Raw genomic sequence first — 11236 nt, forward strand, 5'->3', positions numbered from 1 at the left:
CACAAGGTACTCAGAACAGTGCCTGGCACGTAGTAGGTGCACAGCGGCTGTTATTTAAAAAGATTTAACGTGTTTATGGGAGAAGTGAGATGTCAACGAGAATGTGCTGGCCCACTGGACTGTTTTTTCATTCATTACACACTTTGAAACGCCTGCTGCACCGGAGGGGGATCTTCCTTGGACCCACCCAAGCTGTAGCCTGTCTTCTGGCCGGACCTTCGGTTCCGCGGCCCCTGCCCCCGCAGCTGCCCCGCTCCCCTTGCTCAGGGCGGAGAAGTTTATCTGTTTATTTGCACATTTTTTCCTAAAATGAACTGTGCCGTGTTGCACCATGGGGCGCATGAAGCCAGCAGGGCCTCTGCCCCCGAGGGTCTTCATGGCCGCGAGTCCGTAGCAGCAAAGGCGGAGCGGGAACGGGAAGTAACTGCGAGTTAAGCAACAGAAAGACAAACTTGCCCGTAAAGGAGAAAGCCTGTGAGGACAGAAGGGCGCCTGGAGCGTTGGCCACCGAGAAAGGACAACGCCCCAGCCGAAAAGGAGAGGAAATGGTTGATCGTTCAGGGAGGAGCCGGGTCTAAAAAACAGTCGCTCGACACAGAATAACGTAAGGGAAGCGACAGGGTGAGGGTGGCCGCGTGGGACGTAACTCCAAGAGGAGCAAGAGTCTCCACACGGCAGGGCGAGGTCCGGGAGAGCGGGACGGGAGGACGGTGGTCCACCCCCCGCGGCTGTTAGCTGGGAGTGGGGCGAGCGGCCTGTGGCGCCTGTTGGTCACACGGCCTGTGGGGTGACGAGCCGCTCGGCTGTCCTGACCCTAGAGACGTTCAGTCGTTAACTCGGGAGGCGTCTGCGCCTGGCGTGGCTACATTCATTGCTCGCTGAAGCGGTTTTTAAAGGGTACCCGCGGGCAGCGCCAGGGCAGGAAACACGTCCGTGTTCTTTTCCTAAAAGCTCTGCAACAGCACCGGACGCCCCACAGCGACGCTAATTTATTCTCCTACAGTTCTGGGGGGTCCGAAGTTCAAAGTGGGACCCCTGGGCTAGAGTCCAGGTGTGGACAGAACTGTGGTCCCTCTGGAGCCCGGGGAAAGCCTGTGTGGGCGTCTTCCCGGCGCAGGGGCTGCCCTCCACCCCTGGCCGGTCCCGCTTGCCTCCCTTTCCTGCCTGAGGGTTTGTCCCCAGACTGGATCCGCTCTGAGAGCCCAAAATGATCTCCCCCTTTCAAGCAACTGCTCAGCGACCTTAATTTTCCTTTGCCATGGAACAAACATTCGCAGATTCTGGGGGTGTCTTTGGGGGTCACACTCTGCCCACAGCAACTTTAGGGAGATTGTTCAAGACGGACATTCAGTCCAGCGGCGACGCGGAGATCCAGACTCGCCCAGGCCCGCAGAGACGCTGCCCATGGCACACGCCCGCAGGCGCCTCGGGGGCTTTCTGGACCTCAAGCAGCTCGACAGGAAAGATACATAACAATTGCTGGGTACGTGTCCTGTGTCACTCAGGGGGGCAGTAACAGAACCCTAAAACCATTGCTTTGTGTTGAAGAGCGAGTGTGTACACCGCAGACGCTAAGAAAAGCTGAGCATTTAATTTTTAAAACACATTTGGTCAGAAACGTAAACCTTCACCTTCCAGCCGAGGAACGCAGCCGTGCGGGCGGGCGTCTCACTCCAACGTCCACTTTTGAAAAAGCAAACGGGTGGGGCCTCCCCGCGGCGCAGCAGGCTGGGGGCAGCACCGGGAAGCTGTGCGCGGCCTCTGCAGCGCGCGTCCATCCGGGCGGCCAGGGGGGCTACCCACACGGCGCGGCGGACCTCGCCTGCCTCCCCGCTGCGCCCTCAGCGGTGGGTTTCGGTGGATCTGCCCGTTCTGCGCCCCGCTCTGTCTCTGGGGAGTCCTCTCAGCCCCGCACCCCAGCTCTGGTGTGCAGAAATATTTTTAAAAAAATAAAAAGCACGTAGGTGCTTGCAGGCGGTAGGAGGATCCCCGAGCCCGGTCAGTGTTATTCCCGCCCGGGGTGTCCTGTGTCTGGGGCCCACAATCTCTCCTGGGGGCGGAGGCTCGGGTGGGGAAGAAGCCCCAGGCCCGCGGGGAGGGACGCGCCCGAGGCCGCCAGGCGAGGGGAGCCGTGGCCGCCACCTGCGCTGGCCGGGGAGGCCGCGCCCCCCGCGACGGGGGGCCCAGGGACCCGGGGCCGGGGCGCGGGGACGGCGGGTCCGAAGAGGCCGAGCGCCCCCGCCCCCCGCCCCCCCCCCCAGGTCGGATCTCGCGGGTCCGCTCTGGCCCCTGCCGGCCGCGCCCCCGACGGGACGGTCCGCCCGCGCCCGCGCCCCCGCCCCGCGCCCCCGCCCCGCGCCTCACCAGCTCGATGGCCGCGACGTCCCGCAGCGCCGCGACGCGCCGGAGCCGGCGGGGCGGGTGCTCGGCCAGGTAGAGCCGCCGATCGCTGAGCACCACGTGCCGCAGGGCGCGCCCGCCCGCGCCGCCGCCCACCACGCACAGCTCGCAGGCGCGCACCCGCTCGTAGGCCGCGGGCGCCAGGCGCCGCCGCAGGAACGCGTCCAGCCGACGGCCGGGGCGCGCGGGGCCCGCCATGGGCGCGCGGAGCGGGGCGAGGAGCCCGCGCCCGGCCGCCCCGTCCCCGTTCCCGGCCCCGCCCCGGCCCCGCGCCCGCCCCTCCCGGCCCCGCCCCGCCCCGCCCCGCCCCGTCCTCGTTCCCGTCCACGCGCCCGCCCCCCCGTCCACGTCCCCGCCCCGTCCCCTCCCCACGCCCGCCGGGGACAGGGGGCGGGGCGCCCCGGGGACCCGGCGCCCGGCCCGGCGGGACCCCACCCCGCCCCACCCCCCCCAGCGGCTTCGCCGCCCCGCACCCCGCCCTCGGCCGAGCGGCGGAGCTTGGGGGCGCCGGGCCGGGCGCTGGGGGAGTTTGTGGCGCCTCCTTTCCAGCTGGCCGGGCGGCCCGTCCGGCGCCCCCGCAGAGCCCGCCCGGGCCCGCGCCCTGGACGGGCCGACGGAGCCCCTCGGACACCCGGGGGAGGGGCCGCCCCGGCCCGGCGGGCACGCGGGTGCGAGGTGAAGGGGGGACTCCCATCCCCGCGCGCCGGGCCTCGGGGGCGCGGCTGGGCCCACCCCCGCGCGGCTCTTGGGGCGCGGCCACCCCGGCGGGGACGGGAGGCCGCGCGGAGCCCCCCGGGGCCGGGGCTTTCACTTAACCTCGGGCCTGGGAGCCGGACCCTCCCGGCCCCACGCGGACTTCTGGCCGTGGGCGCGCCGGGCGTGGGGCCGGGGAACCCCCCCCCCGCCCCCGACGTCCCTCCTGCCCGCGCCGCCGGGGGTGGCCGCCGCGGGACGCCTGGGGGGGGCAGCGGGTCACCCCGTGTGAGCCCCGCGGCCCCGCGCTGACCAGCTGTGCGCGCCCCAAGACGCAGCACCCCGGGCTCGGCGCGCTCCGCTCCGCGGGGTCCACACCCGCCGCCGTCGGGTCCGCCCCGCAGCCGCGCGCACCCGGACGTGCTCCCCTGAGGGCCGGCGGCCCCCCCCACCCCCCACCCCGCCTCGCGGGTGTCCCCGGTGCCGCCGCACACCCCGCAGCGCGCGGGAGCCGTCGGGGCGCCGGTGGGACCCGGGGAGGGAGCGCGTGGGCGGCGCTGGGGAGGCGAACCGTGTCCCCCAGGCGTCCCCCCAGAGTGCCCGCCCCGCGCACCGTGCAAGACGCACGATGCTGTAAAAGATTTTAAAATTTAATATTAAAAAAGTAAAGAGGTGGATGAGGACAAGGATTAAAAAATAATAAAAACAAATTACCTGGCAATTAAAGCTGTCGTCGAACCTGATCAAACGCCTGACGCGTCATCACTGGCTCAGAGGCGAGTCCCCGGGCAGCGGCCCGCGCCCGCGCTCCAGGCCGGGGCCTCCCTGTGACGCGACAGCCCCGCGGCCGCTGCTGAGCCCAGACGACAGCACGTGGGGAGGAACGGGAGCCCCCGAGGGGGAGAGGCCCCCTCCGAGCCTCGGCGTCCTCTCCGCAGCACCCCTGGACTCAGCGGAGCAGGAGGACGCTCCTGGGCCTCCGTCCACCCCAGGCCCGGCGGGAGGCGGCCTCAGGGCGAGAGCGGCCCCTGGGAAGGGCCTGCAGCCCGGCTGGCGGCTGAACCCAGCCCCGCTGAGCCGTGACCTTGTGGCGGGTCCCGGGCCTCAGAGCTCCGCGCTGCGGCCAGGCCAGGCCAGGCCCGGACCGCAGGGAGGGGCTGGTGCAGAGGCCGCCCCGCGTGGAGGCCAGCGAGCCGCTCGGGCCTGGCCCTGGGGTCCCCACCGGGATTTTCAGAAGCTCCGTCTTCTTGGGCCTCAGTTTCTTCCTCCGTGAAGTGAAGCTACGGTGCTGCGTGTCCCGCTTTCTTCAGAGTTTGGTGAAAATCAAATGCAAGGAATTGCAAAGCCTGAAAGCGCCCTCGACGTGGAGTGTTTGCAGTCCCTGGTCTTTTCCAGACTCGACCTGGACGCGCAGCGCGCGAGCACCCGGGGTGAGTCCTCGCTCCCGGCTTCCTCGCCCACCCAGCTCAAGAAACGTGTGTAACAGGTTCTGTTCAATCAAGCACTTAATAGATGTTTCTTGATAAACTATCAAAAAGAAAGGAACATTGGGCCCCCCTGGTGGCGCAAGGAGTTAATTCTCAACACTGAGGCTGTCTGCGGCAGGGGTTCGATCCCCGACCAGGGAGCTACCCACAGGGCGCAGCAGACCCCTCCTGTCTCCCCGCTGCTCCCCTCAGCAGTGGCTTTCAGTAGATCTGCCTGTTCTGCTCCCCACTCTGTCTCCGGTGAATCCTCTCCCCACTCCCCATCTCTGGCCTGTACCCCAGCTCTTGTGTGCATAAATACATAAAAATAAATCTGAAAAAAAAGAATGGAAAATTACCTGGAACTAATCCTCGAAGGCACGCTCCTCCACCAGAAGTGCCTTCCACAGAAAGAACAGAGTAGCCTCGGGTCTAGGGATGGTCATTCAGGTAGTGTCCGAAAGGACAGTAGGAGTAAGCATAGGACTGTACAGCGAGATCACCAACTCCAGCACTCCCGTGCAGGGGCTGAAGGACCCTGGGCAAATTTTTTTACTTCACAGTAGCTCAATTTCTTCACCTGTGAAATGAGGATAGTAGCACCAACTTCAAGAATTGTTATGAAGAAATGTTTCTCGAGTATTTGGAACAGACGGAAGAGACATAATACAATGTAAGTGTTTCAAAAAATAAATTGAACAGTGATTTCCTGGTACAAATACGGTCATTCTGTTGCCCATATACAAAGTACTGTTAAATACTTTCATAAAATTTACTTTTATTTAATTTTTTAAAGATTCATTTATGTATGCATACAAGAGCTGGGGTGCAGGCCAAGAGATGGGGGGGGGGATGAGAGGATTCCCCAGGGACAGAGCAGGGAGCAGAACAGGCAGACTGACTGAAATCCACTGCTGAGGGGAGCAGGGGGAGACAGGAGGGGTCTGCGGCGCCCTGTGGGTAGCTCCCTGGTGGGGATCGAACTCGTGCTGCAGAGGCCGTGGATTGCTTCAGAGTGCGGTGCTTAACCCCTGCGCCCCCAGGGAGGCCCTACTTTTATTTAATTTTTGAACACTAGATGATTTCTTCCTTCAGGTGGGGTCGCCGTCGCCCTCCAGCCACCAGAGCACCTCGCTGTGCCCGCCCCATCTCCCATTCCCACCCCCTCCCAGGGACGCCGCTCATGTCTGTCGTCAGCTTTCAAGGTTTGTCTTTGTCTGACCGTGTTTGGTTTTTCTGTTTTCCACACGGAAGTGAAACCACCCGATATTTAGCGTTTACCTTCTGACTTATTTCCCTTAGTATCAAATCTCCCAGCTCCATCCCTGTTGCCGCCAAGGGTGTGAGTTCATCCTTCCTGCCTGGCGAGTAGGATTCCTCTGAGAACACAGACCAGTAACACCACAGAGAACGCTGCTCTCCGTCGGGTGCCATCTTAGTCGTTTTAACTTTATTTCTGTAGTAGGTAAAGAGAACCCAAATCTTTAAAGGTTTCTGACTTAGGAATCTTAGTGTTTCTACTTGGTTAGCAATGGATACCCACCAATTACATATCTACCACAAGTGGGGCGCAGTTCATGTCTGAAGGAAAGTCATAAAGAAGCCTAAGCAACGAGTAAATGCTCTGGGTTTAAAAAAAATGTCTTCTTTTACTGAACAGAGCCCAGGGCTCTGCTCCACCCCAGGCTTCCTGCTTCCTTCCCACTTCCTTGCAGAGGAACCAGGGATTGGACTCGGATCAAAAGAAGACAACTCATCTGACCTGTTTTCCAATTTCTTTCTCTGTCAAAAAGTGACAATGATTAGGTCTAAGAGCACGCAGGTGAAGCCCAGGAAGAAAATATGACACAGAACTTAGTGGTTGCCAGTTCACAATTATCCAATCAATCCAATACATTTCACAAATATTTACTGAGAAATTATCATCTATAAAGAGAGTCAGGTTAAGACAATCACTCGGCTAGAACTGACCATCTAAATAGATAAGGCAACCACACAAATAAATACAAAACAGAAACATTTAAAATAGGGCCTCCCTGGTGGCGCAGGGGTTAAAGACAACACTATCAAGCTATCGCCAGCCACTGCAGCACCAGTTCAATCACCACCAGAGAGCTACCCACAGGGCGCAGCAGACCTCTCTGGTCTCCCCGCTGCTCCCCTCAGCAGGATTTCATCAGTCTGCCTGTTCTGTTCCCCCTCTGTCTCTGGTGAATCCTCTCACCCCCAGTGAATCCTCTATACCCCAGTCTTATATGCATAAATAAATAAATAAATCTTTAAACCAAAAAAGAATGCAACTCAGGGAAGACATGTGAAGAAAGCAAAAAATTATAGGCAGAAAACATGGTATACTGAGATGGGAAATTAGACTCAAGTCTAGGGTTCTACCCTGACATTTACTAACCGCGTAACTTAGGATTAGTTGCTTAAAATAGGTCCACTTGGTTTCCTTGTCTACGAATTTAAAATGATACCTCTTCCATGCCTGTAAGGATAAGAACTAGAAAAGGTATATGAAGGCATTTTGTAAACAGTGAAATATACAAATGTTATCTATCATAATTTTTTCGAATACTCTGGCATCTGAAAGAGAAGGGAGGTATGGGAGGGAAACAAAAGGACCTGCCATATTAGTAAGTACTAACTTAGTACTATAGTCCCACAGAGTCATCATCCTCAGTGGACCTTGATCCGAGAAACTGGTTAAGAACAGACTCTGAAGTCAGACCATAGGGGTGGAAGCCCAGCTCTGCTACCTTTTATGCACCTCAGCCTCATCTGTAAAATCGGGGGATGAGAGAACCCCCCTCAGAGTTGTTGTGAAGATTAATGTATGAAAATGAAAACGAACTATTCCTGGCACATATAAATGCTTAAAAATGTTGGCAATTATGAGTAAAAGCACTGCCATGTGCAAGCACACATGCTTTAATTTAAAACAATGACTGTTGGGCCTCCCCGGTGGCGCAGCGGTTGAGCGCTGGGTTGCGAAGCTGCCCGCGGCCTCTGCGGCGCCGGTTCGATCCCCGGCTGCTCCCCGGCCACAGGAGGAGGGTCCCACATGGCGCGCAGACCTCCCCTGCCGCCCGCTGCTCCCCTCAGCAGTGTCCTTCGGTCCTTCTGCCTGCTCTGCTCCCCGCTCTGGCTCTGGTGAATTCTCTCACCCTCCCGCGCTTCTGACTGTACCCAGTGCTTGTGTGAACAAATAAATAAATAAATACATAAATAAAAATACATGCCTCTTTGGAAAAAAAAAAAAATGAAAGAACCATTTAAAAAAAAAAAAAAACAATGACTGTTATTTCTCGCCATTTTGATGACTGGCATTTTGTATTAGTCTGAGGTAAGGAACTGCCCCGCCCCTCATGGACAGGGGAGCCAGAATATCAATTGGTTCAATTTAATCTCCCTGTGAGGTCCTCTTCAGCTGGACTCCACCAAGTCTTTTCTCATTTGTTCTGAAATAATGAATTTACAAAATCAAGAGATTTTTACAATCCTCAGTATCTGAACTAGCATAAAGGGCCAGTGCTGCAGGATGAGATGAGCTGCAGGTAAGCTTCCTGTGGCATTTAGCACATGAAGAGTCACAAAATGAATTTGCAAGTGAAAGGGTCAAATGGAAAGTTACAATAATTGAATTTTCACATTCCCTTAGGAAGAGGCACTGGAGTATATGAAAACATTAGACTTCGAAGGCACTCGGGCCAGATTAGTCCTGGCTCTGGACTGTCCCCGGTGACACACACCGCTCTGAACGGGAGTCAGGCTTCGGGGTCTGACTGGATTGGCGGAGTTGATTCCTGAGCTCGAGCTCCAGGCCGGACTCCGAGCAGACACTGGATTGGAACAGGAAGCCTGGTTCGATTTTTTTTTTTTTTTTTAAGATTTATTTAAGCACACAGGAACTGGGGTGCAGGCCGGAGGCGCGGGGGGGGCGAGGGCGTCCCAAGACAGAGGGGGAGCAGAGCAGGCGGAGCCGCCGACACACACGCTGAGGGGAGCAGGAGACGGGAGGGTCCGCCGCGCCCCGTGGGCAGCTCCCTGGCCGGGGACCGCCTCGCGCTGCGGAGGCCGCCACAGCGTCACGGCGCGGCGCTGAGCCCCGCGCGCCCAGGGAGGCCCCCGGTTTGCTAAGCGGGCCGGTTACAAACGAGAGCAAAAGTGACTCGAGACACGTCACGCTGGCAGGCGGCCCCGCACGCGGCGGGAGGCCGAGCCGCGGCCTCGGGCTGCTCGTGCCCCACGCGGCCTCCGGGCCCGGGGTGCGGCTGTGCCCGGGGCGAGCCCGGCGCCCACGCGGGGACCGCGGCGACGGCCGCCCCGGGAGCGCAGCCCGACCGTTCAGACGGACGGGCGGCAGCACGGACCACGCCGCCCTGCCGGGCCGGGCCGGGCCGGGCCGGGCCGCCTCGCGCGGGCCTCCTTCCACGAGCGCGGAACGGGAGCGCGTGAAGGCGCAGCCCAGCGCGGCGGTGAGCGCCGCGGGGCCCCGGGGGCCGTCGGGCAGCCCCACGGAACGCGCAGACGCCGCCCGGGCCTCGCCGCCGGGACGCTTTCGGGCCGGACCCCGATCCCAGCATGCCCCGCGACGCCGGCGGCCCCCTCCCCGCGGCGCGTGCGCGCCGACCCGGACGCCGCCCGCGCGCTGCACGCCGGGACTTGGAGTCCGCGGGCGCGGGGCGGCTGTGCGGCGCTCCACGCAGGCTCCGGCGCGGCCCGCGCGGCGCCGACTCGGGGAGCGCGCCCGGCCTGACTCCGCGGGCGGCCGCCGGCCTCGCGCCGCGTCCCGGGCCCCGCCCGCGCCCGCGCCCGCCCCCGCCCCCGCCCCCGCCCGCCGCGCAGAGCAGGCCGGGGACGCGGCGTGAGGCGCGCGGCCGCAGCTCCGTCCCGGCGTCAGCGCGGCGCCCGCCACGGGTCGAGGCCGCCTGCCCGCGCGGCGCTGCCGGCCGAGGGCCCGGGGTGCGGCGGGCGCGCCATGGAGTGACGGAAGGTGACTGGCCGGGCCGGGGCCGGGGCCGGGGCGCGTCGCGGGGGTCGTCCGTGACCCGCGCCGCCACGAGGCTGCGGGCGGCGGTGCCCGAGTCCGCGTGCGGGCGGCTGCGGCCCGGCGGGGCGGGCCCGGGAGCGGGCCCCGAGGCCGGGGGGCGCCGGGCCCGAGCTTCGGGGCGCTCGGGGGCCGCGTGTCCGCGCGCACCCCGCCCTGCGCCCCCCTCCGTGGGGAGCGCCCGCCCGCCCGCGAGAGGAGTCCGGAAGGCGGGGACCCCCCCGCGGCTCCCCAGCCGGGAGTCCGGCGCCCCTTGCGCCCTGCACGCCCGCGGGCCCCTCCCCGCCCCACGGGCCCTCGCCCCCCGCGTGGCCGTGCGTCCGGCTTGACCGCGCGCCCAGCCCCCCCAGCCCAGGGGCCCCCGGCCCCCCAGCGCCCACTGGGGGCCGGGACGCCTGCTCGGGGGGGCGCCCTCGCGGCGGAGCTGGAGGACGGGGTTCCGGCCCATAGAGGGGAGCGGCCCGGGGAGGGGGTGCCCGAGCCCGGGGGTGCTGGTCTGAGCTCCCCGGGAGGGACCCCTGGCAGGACTTGCCGGGGCTGGGCCTCCCCGCCGCGGCGCTGCCCGCCCCGCGCATCCAGGCCGCCTGGGAGACGGAGCAGCCCTTGGTGGCGGGGCCCTCGCGGCGGGCCGAGCCCCACTCCGGAGCCTATGATCGGGGGGGGGGGGGGGGGGGCACCCACAGTCCTCAGGCTCCGACCTTCCTTCAGGGAGCCGCGCCCGCCGCCTCCTCCGGGGGCAGGTCCAGGGTGCGCTGCCCACCCCGGCCGGTGGGGAGTGACAGTGACGGTCATTGGAAGTTTGGTCCTTGTTTCCACAAATACATGCACGTTCTTTCCGAAATTAATTTGCATTTTGCAGCTTATGAAGTTGATTTGAGAACATTAGATCCTATGCTGTGAAAGAGTGCACTGCTTTGCAGAGAAAAAATTCTTAAATAAGAGCAGTCAGAATTATTCGTCGATTTTTGTAGCTACGGACTGTTAAAGACTTTTTTTGGAATATATATCTAGAATTTGCAGGCAAGAGCAGAAATCTGTAAGAGCTAATCCACTGTTCAAAAGCCAAATGATACTTTTTACTGTTTCCTTTTTCACTTGACTTCTTTTGAAAGACTGGGTAGACATGCCAGTAAGAGTATTAACTCTGAGGTAACTAGTTAGCCCTTCCAGTTTTTTCAAAAGGTTTGTGAGATTGATAATCATTATATTTAATAAGATTTTCTGGATCTGTCCTTTTTTTACTTAAAAAGTTGTACAATTGCACTTTTAAATACTAGAGATGATGAGTACATCTACTACTTAAGTAGGAAAGAATTTCTGTATAAATTGCTGATACTGAAGAATTAGAAAATTTGAGACCCTTAATGGCATTCTTTGGGTTTTCAGAAATTACACGAGTGGAGCAGTTAGTGGACCGTTCTTCTGAGACTCGCTCCTTTAGCTGTACCCTGGGTGGTTAAAAGGAGCCTTTGACACTTATGTCATGTTTTCCACCTGTTAAAACATTCTGGATAAGCATCTGTTTTGTTTATCAAGTACTGTTTTCAGTCAGTTTTGTGTGTGTGCAGATGTCTGTGGATTCCTCGGTGGGATCAGAGGGCACGTGGACTGTCACCAGGAGACCCCA

At 61.2% G+C, this 11236-nt stretch overlaps 1 protein-coding gene across 1 annotated transcript in view; it reads right to left on the reverse strand.

Moving 5' to 3' along the window:
• Positions 1-2598, reverse strand: part of LOC311185569 (uncharacterized protein C12orf56) — a gene marked incomplete at both ends in the record, with an annotated part of 39193 nt that extends 36595 nt beyond the window's left edge. The window contains one exon of the mRNA XM_084256192.1: positions 2365-2598. Within this exon, the coding sequence (XP_084112318.1) occupies positions 2365-2598 (234 nt within the window). The remainder of the gene's footprint in view (positions 1-2364) is intronic.
• Between the last annotated feature and the right edge of the window lie 8638 nt (positions 2599-11236).

Source organism: Talpa europaea (assembly GCF_964194135.1).
Source record: "Talpa europaea genome assembly, chromosome: 15".
NCBI lineage: Eukaryota > Metazoa > Chordata > Mammalia > Eulipotyphla > Talpidae > Talpa > Talpa europaea.